Source organism: Oryzias latipes, chromosome 14 (assembly GCF_002234675.1).
Source record: "Oryzias latipes chromosome 14, ASM223467v1".
NCBI classification, from domain to species: domain Eukaryota; kingdom Metazoa; phylum Chordata; class Actinopteri; order Beloniformes; family Adrianichthyidae; genus Oryzias; species Oryzias latipes.
The window spans coordinates 30532968-30550357 of record NC_019872.2 but is presented as its reverse complement, the minus strand read 5'-3'; the positions used below and the strand labels follow the sequence as shown (position 1 = coordinate 30550357).

At 41.6% G+C, this 17390-nt stretch overlaps 1 protein-coding gene across 4 annotated transcripts; it reads left to right on the top strand.

The window, feature by feature from the left end:
- Positions 1-835: 835 nt before the first annotated feature.
- LOC101156138 (retrovirus-related Pol polyprotein from transposon 412) lies at positions 836-16914 on the top strand. Of its 4 annotated transcripts, none has more exons than XM_011493027.2 (9): positions 836-1055; positions 1355-1433; positions 1622-1930; positions 7092-7262; positions 9824-9937; positions 10061-10085; positions 10150-10238; positions 11430-11482; positions 11630-11798. In XM_011493027.2, exons 1-9 carry the CDS (start codon positions 1053-1055, stop codon positions 11687-11689), a joined length of 903 nt encoding a protein of 300 aa, XP_011491329.1. In that variant the 5' UTR covers positions 836-1052; the 3' UTR covers positions 11690-11798. The 4 variants fall into 4 exon arrangements, with proteins under 4 accessions (XP_011491329.1, XP_020555790.1, XP_004084753.1 ...); XM_020700131.1 differs by having other exon boundaries at positions 7092-7385; XM_004084705.3 differs by having other exon boundaries at positions 836-1270; positions 7092-7385.
- The last annotated feature ends 476 nt before the right edge of the window (positions 16915-17390 follow it).

Below are 17390 nucleotides of genomic sequence, written 5' to 3'. Positions count from 1 at the left end.
AGCTGGAACTCCAGCTGACACATGCACTTTACTGTTTCGGTCTTCTTTATCATTATAAAAGATGCTTTATCATTAAGTAACTCATTTTTCTATTTCTTGCCTTCAGTCTGATTCCATTGATGTCAGTTGTTTACCTATTAGGTCTTTTTTTATCCGCTGAAAATGTGCATTAGAAAAACACTGAGTAAGGGCTGCAGTATGCCTGCCTTGAGGCAGAGGGCGCTGTGACAGAGAAAACCTCACTGCATGGGCTGCCCATGGCACCACCCCACCAGGGACAGCATGGTGAGCAACACACAAATGGAACTTCATTAAAATCCCGATCAAATATTTCCCAAAAGGAATTGGTTATATCAGTTGTCACATTGTGTGGCAGTTAACCTGGTCTGGAGCATTCAGGTAATTCTGCTGAGCTTTGTTCTCACATTCTTTTACTAGAGGCTGGGACATTTCCAAACATCCTGAAAACTACTGGTATTGTCATGGTGAAAGGTTACGTTAGGACCAGGGTTGGGTTTAAAAGTTAATAAGGTTTAAAAAAGCCTGTCAAGAATCTTCACGATCATATTAGGACTCAGTTTATTGCGTTAGGGGGTTAGCGTAGACCTAAATAACATTTTGCTGACTTGCAATTTTAATGTTTGTAATTTCAATCAAATTAAACTTTAAAAAGATCTACTGGAAAATTTAATTATAGAGAAACTGGATTTGATGCCAATAATGAGGAATTATGTTTTATTGCTGTTTAATTGGAGGAAATTGGAGGTGAACTAGGATTGAATCAACAGTTGATGGCTAACTAGGTCTGCTCACCTCACCTGTATGTGCTGCCTTCCAGGGCTTGGTGGCATTATGACTCATGACAGGTGAGCTGATAAGGCCCTGAACTTTGACCAGAAGTCAGTTATAAAGGCGGAGTCTCTTGCAACTTCAGAAAGCAAGCGCTTCATTGAACACAGTGAGTTACCATCATTGAAAACGCAGCTGACCGACCTTCGACTGATGAGGAAGACAGCAGGGCCCCTCTGAACGTCTTGGTCTCCAGGTTCTGGATGGTATGGTGGCGTCTCTTCTCGGGACTGAGTGGATTTTTTTTTCTACCTGGTGCACGGAGGTGTATTCGTTAGAACTCTGGTCACACAGCAAGAAGGCCCTGGTTCGAATAGTGGCTATGATTAAAAAGGGTGGAACTTTTTGAAGCGGCTTTTACGTTTATTTTTTGGTTTTTATTTTTTCCATTGAAGCCATGCTTTGATTCACCCCCACCCTGGTATGTTTGTGTTATGAGCCTCTAAACTGAACCATTCCAAAAATAAAAAGCAAATATGTCTGTCTTTTCTTTGCAACTTCACAGACATTAAACTGTTCCTCCATGATGGTATTGTGGAAAATGTCACCTGCTCTTGTCTGTATGTCCATCCTGCTCCGCTCAGGTCAGTGTTTGGATTTCTAACCTTTTTGTTGATGGCGAGTTGTGTGACAAACTGTGATAAGTAGAAAACCTTTTCCTGAATAACACAAATGTGATTTTAATACAAGTGAAAGTAAAAGTGAAGGAATCCAGTTCAATAAAAGCAGAAGTTCAACCACATCAAACTTAAACTGTTGTTTTTCTGAGCAGTGAAGACAGAGGTCCAGCTGGACCCCATGAACGCCACAGCACTGCTGGGCTCTGACATCCAGTTCTACGCCAGAGTGCAGGGAAGCTGGGAGGTCATGACCTGGCACGTGAGAGGCTTTCAGGTTCTCACAATCCAGAAAAACGGGGAGGTCATTTCAGGAAATCGCTATTCAGCCGGGTTCTGCCAGAGCACGGACGGGAACTGCGTGCAGTTTACCATTTACAGCATCAGTCGTTCAGACGCTGGACCAGTGTCTTGCATCGTTCAAGGAAGCTACACACCAAAGACGGCAAATCTCAGTGTCCAAGGTCAGCTTCACAATTTTACAGTGATCCTAATTATGTTCATTCTACTCCATGTCAGACTTTTCTGGGGAAAAACAAGTGTCCATTCAGGAGTAATGAGTAAATATTAGAGCCTGTAGTTTTATGAGTTATATGAATCACTGAGGGGGACAGGATTTTTTCAAAAAAAGATTTGGCACAAGTTCTAATATGAGGGAAATGAATGGGAATAGAAAGAAGAACAATTGTTTATCTGCACCTTTCGCTTTCCTTGGACAAACAAACAGAATGGATGGATGGATGGATTTCAGCAATATAGCTAATAGGTATGTTTATGGTTGACATGAATTTTTTTTAGAATAACTCGATCACCGGCAATTTTGTGTTTTATTTTAAACTTTCTAAGTCATACCAGGAATTAGGCAACAAGGTTAATTTAATGTATTTTTAAGCTTTTTAAACATGTTTTTTGAAGGATATTTGTGATTCTGTTTATTTAATTGATTGTTTCAGACTTATTGCTCCATATCTTGACTCCTTGAATTGAATAACATCTCTCTTTTGTTTTGTCCTGAATTTTGTCAAAGAGAAAATCTCATTAAATTCAATTCAATTTTATTTGTATAGCCCAACCTCAGGGGTGTCCACATGAAGGAGGGATCCTCCCCCAGGACGGACAGGCGATTTACCAGAACTCTTAGAGAAGAATTAACTTATCTAAATCTACAACTACATATATAAAAGTCCAGCAGACGAGCTTCATCCAGCCGTGGTTGTGGGGACAGTCAAAGGCGCGAGTCGAGCCGGAGACAGGAACCACAGCCAGGTGTAGGAGCAGGAGCAGAGACGAGGTGTAACACTTTACAGTTCATTTAGAGTCTTAAGATAATTGTCGTGGGTTGACTATGGAACACAAATGAACAAATGAACAACCACTTAAATCAAGAAATGTTCTTTAACCATCATAATTTCATTGAACCCCGTCACACTCCATGAATCGCGCTCCCGATTACATTATAGGTCCGTGCACGCGTTTACAATTATTCCCTATTGTCCGTCTAGCGTCCTCCACCTGTACGCGCGTAAGCACTCCAACTTAAAGATCCCTCCCAAAGTCAAACGAAAAAGAAAAAACTGAAATGATCTCACCCCGTCCTTCGGGTTAACGTCAGGGAGTCTCAGTTTGCTCTTGGTCACTTTCCAGCCACGTCCATCCCCCAAAGAAATTAATAATAATCCCCGCGGCACAATTTTGAAAGGTCCACGTCAGATCCTCCTCTGTAACTCCCGATGGTCATTTTCCGGGGTATTCCGTGCGTGCTTGCTCCTTGGAAGGGCCCTTTTAGTCTCCCTTTCCGTCTCGTCAGAGTTTTCCACTCTCCTTAGGCTTCCAGCCCACCTTGTCTGTCCCTTTTTAACCCGGGAGCCATGCCGTGTGTCAACGCACCCCCAGCTGATCGCATCAGCTGTGAGGAGTGATGTCAGCGGCATCCCCGGTACACAAATACCCAAATTACACACATACACTAAAATAAAAGGAAAACACAGGACCTCTTCACCTCATAGGGTGTAAAATACAGAAAACATGATACATTTATGTGGCTTTGTCACAGAGGTACTCGGTCAGGTACAGAGCAGAGACGAGCCAGAGATGAGCCAGAGGCAGGATCCACAGCCAGGTGTAGGAGCAGGAGCAAAGGCGAGGTAAACGGTCAGGAACTGGAGCACGGATGAGCCAACTGGAGTCTGGAAGCACTCCCACTCCCCAGGAGGGGAAAGAGGAAAAGAGGGACAATACATGAATCACTGCAGCAAACAGAGACATGGAGAACTAAATGATGAATAATGATCAAGAATAGAGAAGAGGAAGAGTAGAAGTAGATGAGAAAAGAGGACAGAACCCCAGAGCACCATAGTTACCCCAGCTTCAACTTCTAGCAGCCTTTTAAAAGAAATAGTTATTAAGTTTAATTTAAAGACATTAACATTAAGTTACATAGTCTCTGAATACTAACTAGTCTGACAATAATCCTGTCCAAAGAGGAATGTTTTCAGTCTAACTTTGAATGTAGAAACTGAGTCGGCCTCTCTTACATGAGCTGGGAGTTTATTCCATAAGACAGGGGCTTGGTGGCTAAACGCTCTACCTCCAACCGTACTTTTACTAATTCTAGGAACCACAAGCAGTCCTGCATTTAGTGAGTGAAGTGTTCTGATTGGATGGTAAGGGACTAGGAGGTCCTTAATATAGGACGGGGCCAGTCCATGTAAGGCCTTATAGGTTAACAGGAGGATCTTGAACTTGATTCTGGAATCAACTGGGATCCAGTGAAGTGAAACTAACACAGGAGTGATGTGATCTCTTCTGCTAGTTCCTGCTAACAATCTAGCTGCTGCGTTCTGAACAAGCTGGAGACTTCTTAAGGAACTCTTAGGACACGCTGCTAACAAGGAGTTACAGTAATCCAGTCTAGACGTAACAAATGCATGGATGAGTTTTTCAGCATCACTCTTAGAAAGTATATTTCTGATCTTAGCAATATTCCACAGGTGAAAAAAGGCAGTTCTACACGCCTGAGATATGTGAGCCTTAAATGATAAATCCTGGTCAAATAAAACCCCAAGGTTTCTAACTGTGGAATTGGGGGCTATACTTACACCATCCAGGGAGACTATCTGAGCAGAAAAAGCATCTCTGAGGTTTTTAGGACCAAGTATAATGACCTCAGTTTTTCTGGGTTCAAGAGGAGGTAATTAATTGTCATCCAGATCTTGATGTCACTGATGCAGGCGTTCAGTTTCTCTATCTGGTCATTCTGGTCAGGCTTCATGGATAAATACAACTGTATATCGTCTGCATAACAATGAACATTAATGCTGTGTTTCCTGATTATGTTTTCTAGGGGTAACATATAAAGCGTAAACAGGATCGGTCCCAAGACTGAGCCCTGTGGGACTCCATAGTTGACTCGAGTGCACTGAGAGGAATGTCCATTTACATTAACGAACTGATAACTATCGGACAGATAGGATTTAAACCACTGGAGAGCAGATCCTCTGATCCCTATGTCATGCTCTAATCCAGGGGTGGGGAAAAATTTCGAGTCGTGGGCCACAAAGGGTTCTAAAATTTGACAGGGGGAGGGGCCAGACCAGGAGCAGATGCGGATAGTGTTTTGGTAATCTGCTTTATAAGAGAAAGAAATAACATGAAATCTAGACGAAAACATTTTGATTGAAAATTAAAATATATATTAGAACAGAATGTAGCAGCTGCAGGCTTATGAGCCGCTAGAGAGGCTGCAGCTGGTTCTTGCTTGCAAAGTGTTCAAAAAAATATGACGGAAAAAAGTCCACTAGCTGTGTCTTGGTTCATTAACTTCATCAAAGACACAGATGACACATACAATACAAAAGATCAAAGGCTAAGATTTCATTACAAACAATTGGCGGTCATCAAAAAAATAGTGTGACATGTGCGTCCTCTCTGAACCAAACCAAAAAACGGCATGTTAAAACAAGTGACATGTGCGCCTAATGACGTCTCTACTCATCACGTGACTGAGGGAAATTTTAAATAAACAAGATCATGGTGGCTACACAGACCATTTTTGAGTTTTTATAGCAACACTATAGCTTTTGTTCTCATTTTGGAGCCAGTTGCACCAATAGCTTGATGTACCTCATGTAAAATGCAAACTAAGAGAAATGCTCCGTTCGTGTGGAGTTTGAATGATCAGAAGAAAAAAAAAAAACAATCTTCCAACACCACGTAGATGCTACTGCGGGGGTCCCCAAACATTTTTTTGTCTGATGGGTCTCATTTTCATTTTTTTGTCTTTTATTGTGAAGCCCATTGATACCCTGAAAGAGTTGTAAAGTGCAATATGAATAAAGCTTCATTCAATAATTCATTCATGATCCTTTTAATAAAATAAACCACTCTATTTATGAAGCAAATAACCAAATAATTTTCTTGTCAGAAAAAAAACTCGGTAAAATAATTGTAATACATTTCAAAAATAGAACCATTACAAGTCTGTGCTGTACAGAAACTATGAACAAAATAATGAGTGAAAGATTTTCCAAGTTTAATAATCTTTATAATCTTCACTTCTTTTCCTGCCTTTGTCTCTTTGAGACATTGGAGGGCTGCAGCTCTTCACACATCTCCGTTTGTGCTAAATTTCACAAATAAAACTGAGCAGCTGCTCTGTGTCCTGCACATCCTTTTCTCATGCAGTGATAATGGGAAAAGTAAAATTCTTATGCCTTTTGCTGCAGCTGGACAGATACCTGTATTACCTTTTCATCAGTATGGTGTTCCCTCATTTATTGCGGGACATTCGTTCTAAAAATAACTAGTGATCAATGAAATCTGATGAGTAGGATTACGTATGTTTTATGGCAAAAAAGACTCCAGCTGCCCATTTTATCCACTTTTTTCAGACAGACATAAACATTTTCACACTTTTGTTTACATTTTCAAAGTTCAAACTTTCATAGAAATGAAGCGCACGATTATAGAATGAAAACAAAATATTGGTTGTGGTCAAAGATTCCTGTAGATCTGAAGGGATCAGGAGATATGACATGGAGGAGATTGATTGACATGATCTCCAACCAATCAGGACACAGAACAGGGTGTGCTGTGTGAAAGAAAAACAAAAGCAGCATACTCGCACTAAAGGAATCAGCGAAACCACAAAAGATGAACTGTAACGTAGAACGGGAACGCTGTCTTCTGTTCTATTTGATAGGGATTTTGGACGGGTTTCAGGTCAAGGCACAGACTGCAAAAGGGTGTTATAAAAAAACACGGCCTATGTGTCTTGGTACAATATCACGATATGTCGGACCCGTATCGGGATACCTAGCGGATCGCCAGACTCTTGCCGATACACACCCCCAGTAGTGACTGTGGCTGAATACAGCAACCCCACAACCCTGGAAGGGATTAAGCTGGTTTAGAAAATGGATGGATCACAAAAATAAACGATGTGCTATACATACACAATAATACACAGGCTTTTTTTCTGTTCTGCACAGTAGAACAGAAAAATGTATACAATCTGAACATGTCACTAATAAACTGCAGAACGATTTTTCAACAATCTATCATATTTGACATATAAGTTTTGGTCACTCTCCTGTCAGATGACTAGTAAACTTGTTGTTTTGTCAGAGAGCGGCACACTGCACATCCTTGGAGGGAACCTAACCGTGAACCAGGACCAAAAGGTCCAGTTTCAGTGCATCGCAGCTTCCTGGTACCCCACACCTTCAATCAGCTGGAGTCAGAATGGGCAGGCTCTGGATAGCAGTTTGTTCAACACCACCAGCAGCTCGATTTCTGGTGAGCTTTACAACTCCACCAGTATCCTAAGCTTCTCTGCATCCAGCAGCAGCATCATCAAATGTTTGGCCACCATTTCAACTCTCCAGAACCCCCTGTCAGACTCTGTCTTCCTGAGTGTTGGTAAGAAAGTTTTCGTGATTTTTATTCTTCCTAACCCTTTCTTGGTTTAGATTTAACCTTTTTCAGTAGTAAAAAAAAAAAATATTTTCCCAGTTTAACTTTTTACCGATTCCGGGTCAATAAGCGAACACCTGTCGGGAGCTCTGATGGCAATCAACATCTTCAAGCTACTTAAAACATGAAATATCGCTGAATTACTGCTGACCATGGCCCCGAAGAAAAACCAAGTAACAAGTGACAACAACGATATCAGACAAGTGCTCAATGACATCCAAGCTAAACTATCTCCTCTCATGTAGCTAGTAGAAGAGTTTGGACAACTCCAAGCCCAGAACAAGCAACGAGGTAACTGGGTCGACATTCCGAAGAAAAGACTGGACAACGTGGTAAAACAAGCAAGGATGAATAATGTAATTCTCACTGGAATAAAGATCGAGGGCCAGCACAGCGGCTAGCACAGCTGCTACTAGCATCACTGCTACCAAGGATTCTGATCCAGGGGACATTTTGGAAAGTCAAGTGGAATCATTTCTCACATCTCAAGGGTTTTCCTTGGATCTCAATACCACAGAAATCTACCACCCACTTCTCAGGAGGAAGGAGACGGATAAACCAGCGATTCTCATCAGGTTTGTAAATCAGAAACATAAACTCGCTCAGATGAAAAACGAAATATCTGAAAGGATTTGCTGTTTATCTGAGTGACCATCTGGCCAGACGGAATGTGGAAATTACTAAACAAGCCAGGATTCTTAAGATCTGTAAGCAGATTCAGAACACTTGGGTTAAAGGCTCCAGGGTCTTCATTAAACTACTCGCTCCATCAGACCGGTCCAAAGTTCTGGTTAGTAACAACACGAAGGACTTTAAGTGTTTGATTATGGACGTCTAAGTTAACAAATGCAGTAATAAATGAAAGAGCCAAATATAATTTCAAGAAAATCATGGCACCTGGGTTCTGTAAAAGTCAACAGTGACCCGGATTTCCAGCAGAGTTCCAACCTGCAGACAACTTGACCCCAACTTTCAGCTGCGCTGATAACAGCTGCAGAAGGACACAGACCCTTATAAGCAATATCTGCAGACATTACAGCACAGAGAGCTTTATAAACTGTGAAATCCAGAAGGACGGCTGTCAATCAGGCAGCAGAAGAAGGAATACCAACCTTGGACAATGATAATATGGTCTGTTTTTATATCATTGCATTACCATATAATTGAATAAATAAAAGTACGTAATCAATTATTGAAGATAGCTAAAGTGATTGACCTCTAATCACCTCACTTGATTTCCCAAAAAGTGATTTACATTCCTGATGGGAAGAAAATGACAAGAAAAAAACTGCTCATATTTCTGATACTCGGTCTATATAGGCTATGATGATGTTTAAAATAGTGTTATGTCAATTTACATCTTTATTAAGTACTTCATGTTTGTCATGTACTTTGTTGATACTAAAGGATTCCCAATGACTGGAATCTGTGTTGGAAAAGTATAAATAAGTCATTAGAAGTTAGGAACAGGTAATAATTCATGTAAAGAAAATGATGAGGTAGAACAGGGGTGGGATTATATAAATTCACTTCCTTTCACTCCCTTTCAAGCAATCAATGATTTGATGAGCAAATATCTTATGTGTGATTCTATGTTTGATGTCTTTGTATTGATAAAAAATTCAGTTAATTGTATTGTTTTGCATTTGTCTTGCTTTGATAGCTTGAAATAGTCCATTTCCAATAAAAAAAACAGTCAAATTTTGCTCTCTTCATTTTTTGTTCTGCCATGTTTTTGACCCCCCTCCCCCCAAACACACATACACAATCAGCATTGGAGGCAAGCTCGATCTAACTTCACGTCAAAGCTTTTTACAATTTTTCCCCAATTAATTTTAGTTTCTCACAAATGGAAGTGGGATTTTTCAAAAAGAATAGTAACAAGTGTTGAATGTACCTAAAAGCTAAGTTGTTTTAGAACAGACCCACCGGGGGCTGTGGTCTGCACGGGAACAGGTACATGTTGGTGATTTTGTTCTTCAGGGAGGAAGTTCCACCCTGAAGAACAGAATACTGGGATTCTAGACTAAGTCTAAAGCTTAAAGACATCCATCTGATGTCAAATGAGGAAACAAAATACATGACCCATCGGAATCCGACTTGAAACTGTGTAAAATAGTTTGGAACTGCCTGACAGAAAAACAGACGTTAAAAAAACACGTCAGGGCAAATAGTGAAAACAGTTGCAGTCTTGATTATGTTTCTCATATTTGAGTTGATCTTATATATTTGGTAATACTTTGAGAGAGGAAACCAGTGTGTGTACATGTTCACCTGAGTTATATGTAGTCCTTCTTTTCACTTCAGCTGTGAAACAAAAACAAAATACAAGAATTTAAGAGTTTTGGTTTCAAAAGTGATTCCGCCACATCTTTTCTAAACAGTTGCTCCTGACTGGACGGTGCTGGTGGCTGTGGTTGTGTCCTTTGGATGTTGTGCTTTGCTGGTCTTGCTATTTGTTGGAATCATTTTCTGCAACAAACAAAAGAAAGGAAAACGTAAGTGTTCCCCCATTATTACCAACCTCTGTATTATAAGGAACTGTTTTTAAGGCTTGTCTATCTTAAAACAGAGCCACATTTCATACTATGGTAACAGTATTTTCTTGTGATTGTCTCTAGAGCTCAACTACGAGGACGAAATGAGGTAAGAAACCTCTGAAGCTTTCATGACCCAATGATTATGTTCTTATGGCCTTTTTGGGTCCCAGGAGGGTGAGGACACAGAGCCAGATAAGCAGCATAGCTGTTCCTGAAAACAGACGAGGACGAGACAACCCATCATTTCAGCGTCATACAGGTCAGATGGAGGAGATGCACGCGTTTCTGCTACACTCCTGCACTTTAACACTGAGGAATGGCTCTGACTCAGCAAATGTGCAGTTTTGGCCTGAAGTCTACAAGAACTACAGGAAGTCTGATGAATCTTTAAGCTCTTAGGACCCGGTGTCCTAGTGTGTGGACATCACATTTTGGGTATTACCACAGTAGGTAACCCTGCTTAACTGGAGCCCTGTGGCTACATGTTTAGAGGGTCAGCTCAAAAATTAGCTTGGGTCTCAAGAGGTTAAAGGAGACGTGTGTTTCTAACATCAGACTAAACATTCTCCTTAGTAAAGTGGCTCAAAGCTGGGCTTAAGCTTTGTTCCTTGTCAGGTTCAGTGTCCATACAGTGATTCCATAGATTGTATAATAGAACTGGACTGAGCGGGTGTGATGTAACCCAGAGAAAATGCCTTACCTCCAGCTCTAACCAAAATAAGCAAATTCAGTCCCCATTTTTCTACGAGATGGAGCCAGACAACAGTGATTGGTGAAAACCGTTCTGCGTCAGAGCTACTGTCACCAATCAGGAGTGGGCGTGTTCAAAGTTCACACCCATTCCACTGAGAGTGAGCTCAGGAAAATCTGTCAATCAAACATTGAGGTGGGGGCACGCAGGCCACACATGTATTTACTAAGGCATCTGATTGGTCAGTTTAGAACTTGAATAACTTGCGATAAATAAAAATATTATGAAAAAATGAGGATCTTTTTAAATGAGGCTGTCTTTAAAAAAGGTATCAGATCAAGAATGGTTCATCTGACCTGTTTATTTTTCTACAGAAGTCTATGAGATTTTGGCATTTTGGAGCCAGCGGGTGCTTCCTGATTGAACTCCAGGGGGGCGGGGCCACTCAGTCCAGTTTTTTACATAAGTGAATCTAATCAGCTTGATCCATTGAGGACTAAAAACCTCCCCTTCCTAGTGCTGTTTTGTATGAATGTTTGTGTTCAGGCTATGTGTGTGTGTGTGTATGTGTGTGTGCGCGTGTGTGCGTGTGTGTGTGTGTGTGAGTGTGTGTGTGTGTGTATGTGTGTGTGTGTGTGTGCGCGCGTGTGTGAGTGTGTGTGTGTGAGTGTGTGTGTGTGTATGGTGTCTCAGGGATTATTTGTGCACTTTATCTGTGTGCAATACTTTGGATAATAACCGCCTCTGGTTTGTTTGCAGCTGAAACCGCTGATGTTTTTACAAACCAGGATAGCTACTCCCACAATGCACAGGTCAGTTTGGACTCCAGTTTTTGACTAAATCCGGAGCTTCCCGGAACAGCCCAGCCTCACTCACAGCATGAAATGAACCAAAGAATTCACACAATATTCTGATTTAATCATCGATGCTTTCAGATGAATTTTTTTTTTGGTTTTCAGGTTCCAGATTTGGTGAAACAGGCTCAGTCCAAGAAGCACAGACACGTCACCATCGTGTGATCAAAAATCACGGAACCCACAGCAATGTTTTTGTGGAGTTGATTAGAATTGAAACCAACAGTATAACATTTTGATGATCTAATGATCTAATAAATCGAACTTTACTGACTCTGTATTCTCAAAGTTACTTTGAAATGCCATTCAACTCATCACACATTGGGTCTTGGTTTACTTTTTTAGACAGAGGTCACATCCTGCCTGTTGGGCAAACCCGCTAGCATCATTCAACTTCACACCTTCCATTTCTATTGAAGTAAATCCAGAAATCAGTCGCTTTGAGATTTCTTCCATGCGTGTTTTTAAGTTGGGAGAATGACCAGAAAAAGCGAACGGAATGAAATTAAGAGGTTTTATTTTCTCTAACAAAGAGCTCTAAACAAAAATAAAACAGATCGATCTGGGTTCCCAAATCCCAAACCATCAAAACGTAAGAAATTACAATCCGCTTCACATGAGGCCGTCTGGGAACCAAGCTTTTTCCAAAGCATGGCTCTTTTAAACATATGGTCAGATTCCCTCCTCCTGAAGCATGATGGCCGCTGAATCTCCGCCTCTGGTCGCTAGAGATTGGCTGACAGAGGAGCCCGCCTACTTCCTTGAGTCCATCCATGAAATCACAGCATCTGGTCTCTGCTTCCCGTGGTACTCCACAGGTGGCCGGAATTGCCAGCATGCATACAGTAGATCATAAAGCTTTTGTTCTCCACACGTGAACGGACGCCTGAAGTGGTTCCCACAGTTACAATCCGTCCCAGAGATAGTTAATTTATGGTCCATGTCAGACCTACAACCAAATGGCCTCAGAATATCAAAGACTGTTTCTCCTGAAGGGGGGATGAGATTGGAGCTGCATTCCTGAAACTTCTCACATATGCAACTTAAGGAAGCTTCTTCAAAGTACAAAGGGTGTTAAAGCACACACTTCAGCAAATGACTTATCTTCAATGTAATAAAATTTAAGACTGACAACCCTAATGAAATTACCAAAAATATAAATTCCTTCACTATCTTCAGACTCATCCCTCTATCTGACACTCTTTTTACCTCCACAACACTCCTAACAAACTCCCCCTTTATAGGTCTGGGTGAAAAATCAATTGAATTAAATAATTCAAATTTTTTGTTCCAGGCGATTTCAAAAATAACTAAATTGAGTTTTTGTGTAATGGCGTATCTTTGGTAGCGTTAGTTTCACACGGCAGTATGGCAACCGACAAGCAACAACATCATCATAGCACACACGAAACAGCAAGCGACAGCATGTCTACCAGTGAGAGAGGGAAGTTTGTTCCCAAGAAAGGAATCCAATCATCTGTTTGGAACTGGTATGGGTTTACTGCCACAGACGTGGAGGAAGATGTAACAATATGGTATATTGTTTGTTTAAGTTCATGGACCTGCCACTAGAGGGCAATGTTGGTTTGTCTATTTATGTTGAAGTTCAGGAAGTGAGACCGGAGAATAAGAGATACAGGCCGACGGTGTTAATAAATGCAGACCCAGTTGGGATATTGCAACGAAGCTGGACTGGTTTTTTGTGTGGAAGCACCCACTTTAACATGGTGGCAGCGGTAGAGAACTCTACCTGGATTTTTTAAGAGCATTTTTTTCTCTCGTCGTTTGCTGCTGACGTGCCGTGGAAGACGGTGAAGCGCTAACATTAGCAGAGCTTAGCATCACACACGGACGAGCTAGCTAAAATGGAAGGCCTGAAAACTCCACAAGTGCTGTGTCTGGACTCCAACAACCTGTCGAAAACATGGAAGGCATGGAGAGATGAGTTTCAACTTTATGTTGGATTGACAGTTGCCCCAGATGAGGAGGGTAAGAAAGTGACTCTATTCCGTTATTTGGTGGGAGAAAATGGCAGAGAGCTGCTGGATACACTAATGGGGGACACGCCACAGTCTGACTGGAAGGTGGATGACATGATTGAAAAGTTTAACAATTACTGCAATCCCACGTTGAATGAAACAGTGGAGCGGTACAAAGTTTTCACAAGAAATCAGGGCATCAGTGAGTCCATTGATAGTTATGTGACTGAACTGAAACTGCTCACTAAAACGTGCAATTTTGGCACTTTAAGAGACTCACTCATCCGAGACAGGATAGTATGTGGCATTAACAATGACGGCATGAGAGAAAGGCTTCTGAGAGAGAGAGCCATGACGTTGGACACCTGTATTCAACTCTGCAGAGCGGCTGAATTATCCCGGGAGAACTCCAAAGCAATTGCAAGTACAACGGAGGATGTTCACGCTGTACACAGGTCTCCTCACCAGCATCAGACAAAGAGAGACAAAGAAAGCACAGTGTAATGCAAGTTTTGTGGCCGAACGCATGAAAGGAGCAAACTAAAATGTCCAGCATTTGGGAAAAAATGCAAAAAGTGTGGTAAGGAAAACAACTTTGCTGCAAAATATAAAGCCCGCATTGACACACGAAAGAAGAAAACAGTGCATCTTATAACAGAATGTGAAAGTGAGTTTGAGGATATTTTGTGTGTTAAAGATGAGGCACATGGTGAAAATGTAGAACCTGTTAGTTCTGACAAAATGAAAGACGCTAAACTGTTTGCAAACATGCTCTTGGGCAAAAAGATGGTAAGATTTCAAATAGACTGTGGAGCCACATGTAATGTGTTACCTGTTGACCTGCTAAACAAAGATGTAACACTTGATGAAACAAACTCTGTATTAGTGATGTATAATGGTAGCAAAGTGAAGCCACTGGGTAAATGTAAAGTGAAGTTAAGGAACCCCAGAAACCAAAAACTATACCAGTTAGAGTTCCAGGTGGTAGACAAAGACAGCCCTGTGCCACTGATTGGTAAAAGAGCTAGTGAAGCTATGAAGCTGACAAAAGTACAATACGAAAACATTATTACTATGGATAGCATTGTGACAAAAGGAGAAGACGCAAACGGAAAATGGACTTTCGAACAAATTAAGACGGATTTTGCAGATGTGTTCACAGGAGACGGTTGTCTGGAAGGAGAATACAAAATGGAATTGGACCAGTGCGTGAAGCCAGTACAACTCCCAAAGCGACGAGTGCCTGTCGCCATGATGAAGCCACTAAAGGAGGAGCTTCAGAAGTTGGAGCAGAGAGGTATTGTCACCCCAGTTGACTGTAGCACAGATTGGATCAGCAGCATGGTGGTTGTGCAAAAGCAGAACGGTAAACTCAGAGTTTGCATTGATCCAAAGCCCTTGAATAAGGCACTCAAAAGAAGTCACTTTCCATTGGCTACTATTGAGGATGTACTTCCAGACATGTCTAAGGCAAAAGTGTTCACAGTTTGCAACGTTAAGAATGGATTTTGGCATGTGAAACTCGCAGAGGAGTCGAGTTACCTGACTACCTTCTCCACTCCATTTGGGCGCTACAGATGGCTTAGAATGCCCATGGGGATTAGTCCAGCACCTGAGGTTTTCCAGAGAAAACTGACCCAAGCTCTGGATGGGCTGCCAGGCCTTTACATTATTGCTGACGATGTGCTTATAACAGGCCAAGGTGAAAGTCAGGAAACAGCCATCCAAGACCATGATGCAAAGTTGAGAAAATTCCTGGAACGCTGTCAACAGAAAAACATCAAACTGAACCCAGAAAAGTTTAAACTGAGACAACGTGAGTGCACGTACATTGGACATCGTCTCACAGCGAATGGACTTAAAATTGACCCAGACGAGGTGCGTGCAATTGAACAAATGCCGAGGCCCACAGATGTGAAGGCAGTACAAAGACTGCTAGGCATGGCTAATTATTTAGCTAAGTTTTGCCCACATCTTTCCAACCAGTGTGCAGTGTTAAGACAGTTGACCCATAAAGACACGGAATGGGAATGGACAGATCATCATGAGAATGCTTTTGTGAAACTTAAACAGACGATTGCAGATGCTCCTACCCTGAAGTACTACAGCCCAGAAGATGATCTGGTGGTGCAATGTGACGCATCAGACGCAGGTTTGGGTGCAGCACTCCTACAGAAGGGCAAGCCCATCGCATATGCAAGTAGAGCACTCACGCAAACAGAACGCGGTTATGCTCAGATCGAGAAGGAGTTTTTAACTATGGTTTTCAGTGTTGAGAAGTTCCATCAGTACACTTATGGTCGCCAAGTCACCGTCCAATCTGACCATAAGCCCTTAGAGACCATAGTTAGATAACCACTGTTAAGTGCACCAAAGAGACTCCAAAGAATGATGCTACGTATTCAGAAATATGACCTGAATGTGGTGTACGTCCCAGGCAAAGACATGTTACTGGCAGACACATTAAGCAGAGCATACCTCCCAGAATGTGCACACCAGGACTCTGGAGAAGCTGAAATAGAGACTGTTAATATGTTGCAACATTTGCCTATTTCCCATGACAGTCTTAGCCAGATCAGAACAGCAACAAAAGGTGACAAAACTCTACAAATGATTATCAAAATGATGCAGCAAGGATGGCCTTCAGATAAAAGAAAATTACCAACTGAAACAAAACCATACTTTTCTTTTCAAGAGGAACTCAGTCACCAAGATGGCATTGTGTTTAAAGGAGAACGTGCGGTTAGCCCTTCTTCCCTCCAGGAGGACATCACCAGGCGCCTGCACTCATCTCATTTTGGTGCAGAAGGATGCCTGAGGAGAGCCAGGGAATGCGTGTTCTGATTTGGCATGAGTGACCAAATCAAGCCACATATTGCTCGTTGTGATATCTGCAGGTCAGTAGATGACAAACAACAAAAGGAAACACTCCACCCACATGAAATACCAAACAGGCCGTGGGCTAAAGTGGGTGTTGACTTATTTCAGTTTGACAACAAAGACTATCATGTAATAGCTGACTATTACTCCAACTTTTGGGAGAAAGACTTTCTGCCAGACACCAAATCGAGCACAGTGATCAAAAAATTAAAAGCTCATTTTGCCGGATACGGCATCCCCAACACTGTAGTCTCAGACAATGGACCACAGTACTCTTCCCAAGAGTTTCAGAGATTCAGCCTGCGGTGGGAATTTGAACACAAAACCTCATCCCCAGGTTTCTCACAGAGTAATGGCAAAGCCGAGTCAGCTGTTAAGACGGCCAAGAGACTGTTACACAAAGCCAAAGCTTCTGGACTAGATCCTTATCATGGGCTGTGTCCGAATTACCGCCCTAAACCCTATATAGTGCACTATATAGTGCGGTCGCCATTTTGTAGTGCTGTCCGAATCTACAGTTCAAAAATCATGTGCACTAGAAATTTCCCAGAATTCTCTACGAAAAACCAGTGTGGATCGATGCTCACTCGATCGGCGAATATTGCCCAGAATGCACTGCGTTCATACCAGAATGCATTGCGTGTGACCCACAATACACTGCGTTTGAATTATTCAAAGATGGCTGACGGTTGCGCGAGAAAGAGGACTTAAAAATGTAAGTATATTTAAAAGTATCAAGTATCTGTTGTAAAATATATTTGTAAATACGTAAGATGACTTGTTTAATATGTTATATTCCTCAATCGACTATCTACATTGTTTTGAAGCTCATCAATTTCGGTAATGCTAAAGCTAACGCTAGCGCGAATTAGCATTGAAGGCTAAAAACAAACGCTGTTGATAGTACATCAAAAAGCAGTGAGTTCTAACCGTAGTCATAAGTTATTAACACATTTTTAAAATGTGTTTATATATGTAGGGACTGACGAGGATAAGGAAAATCTGAT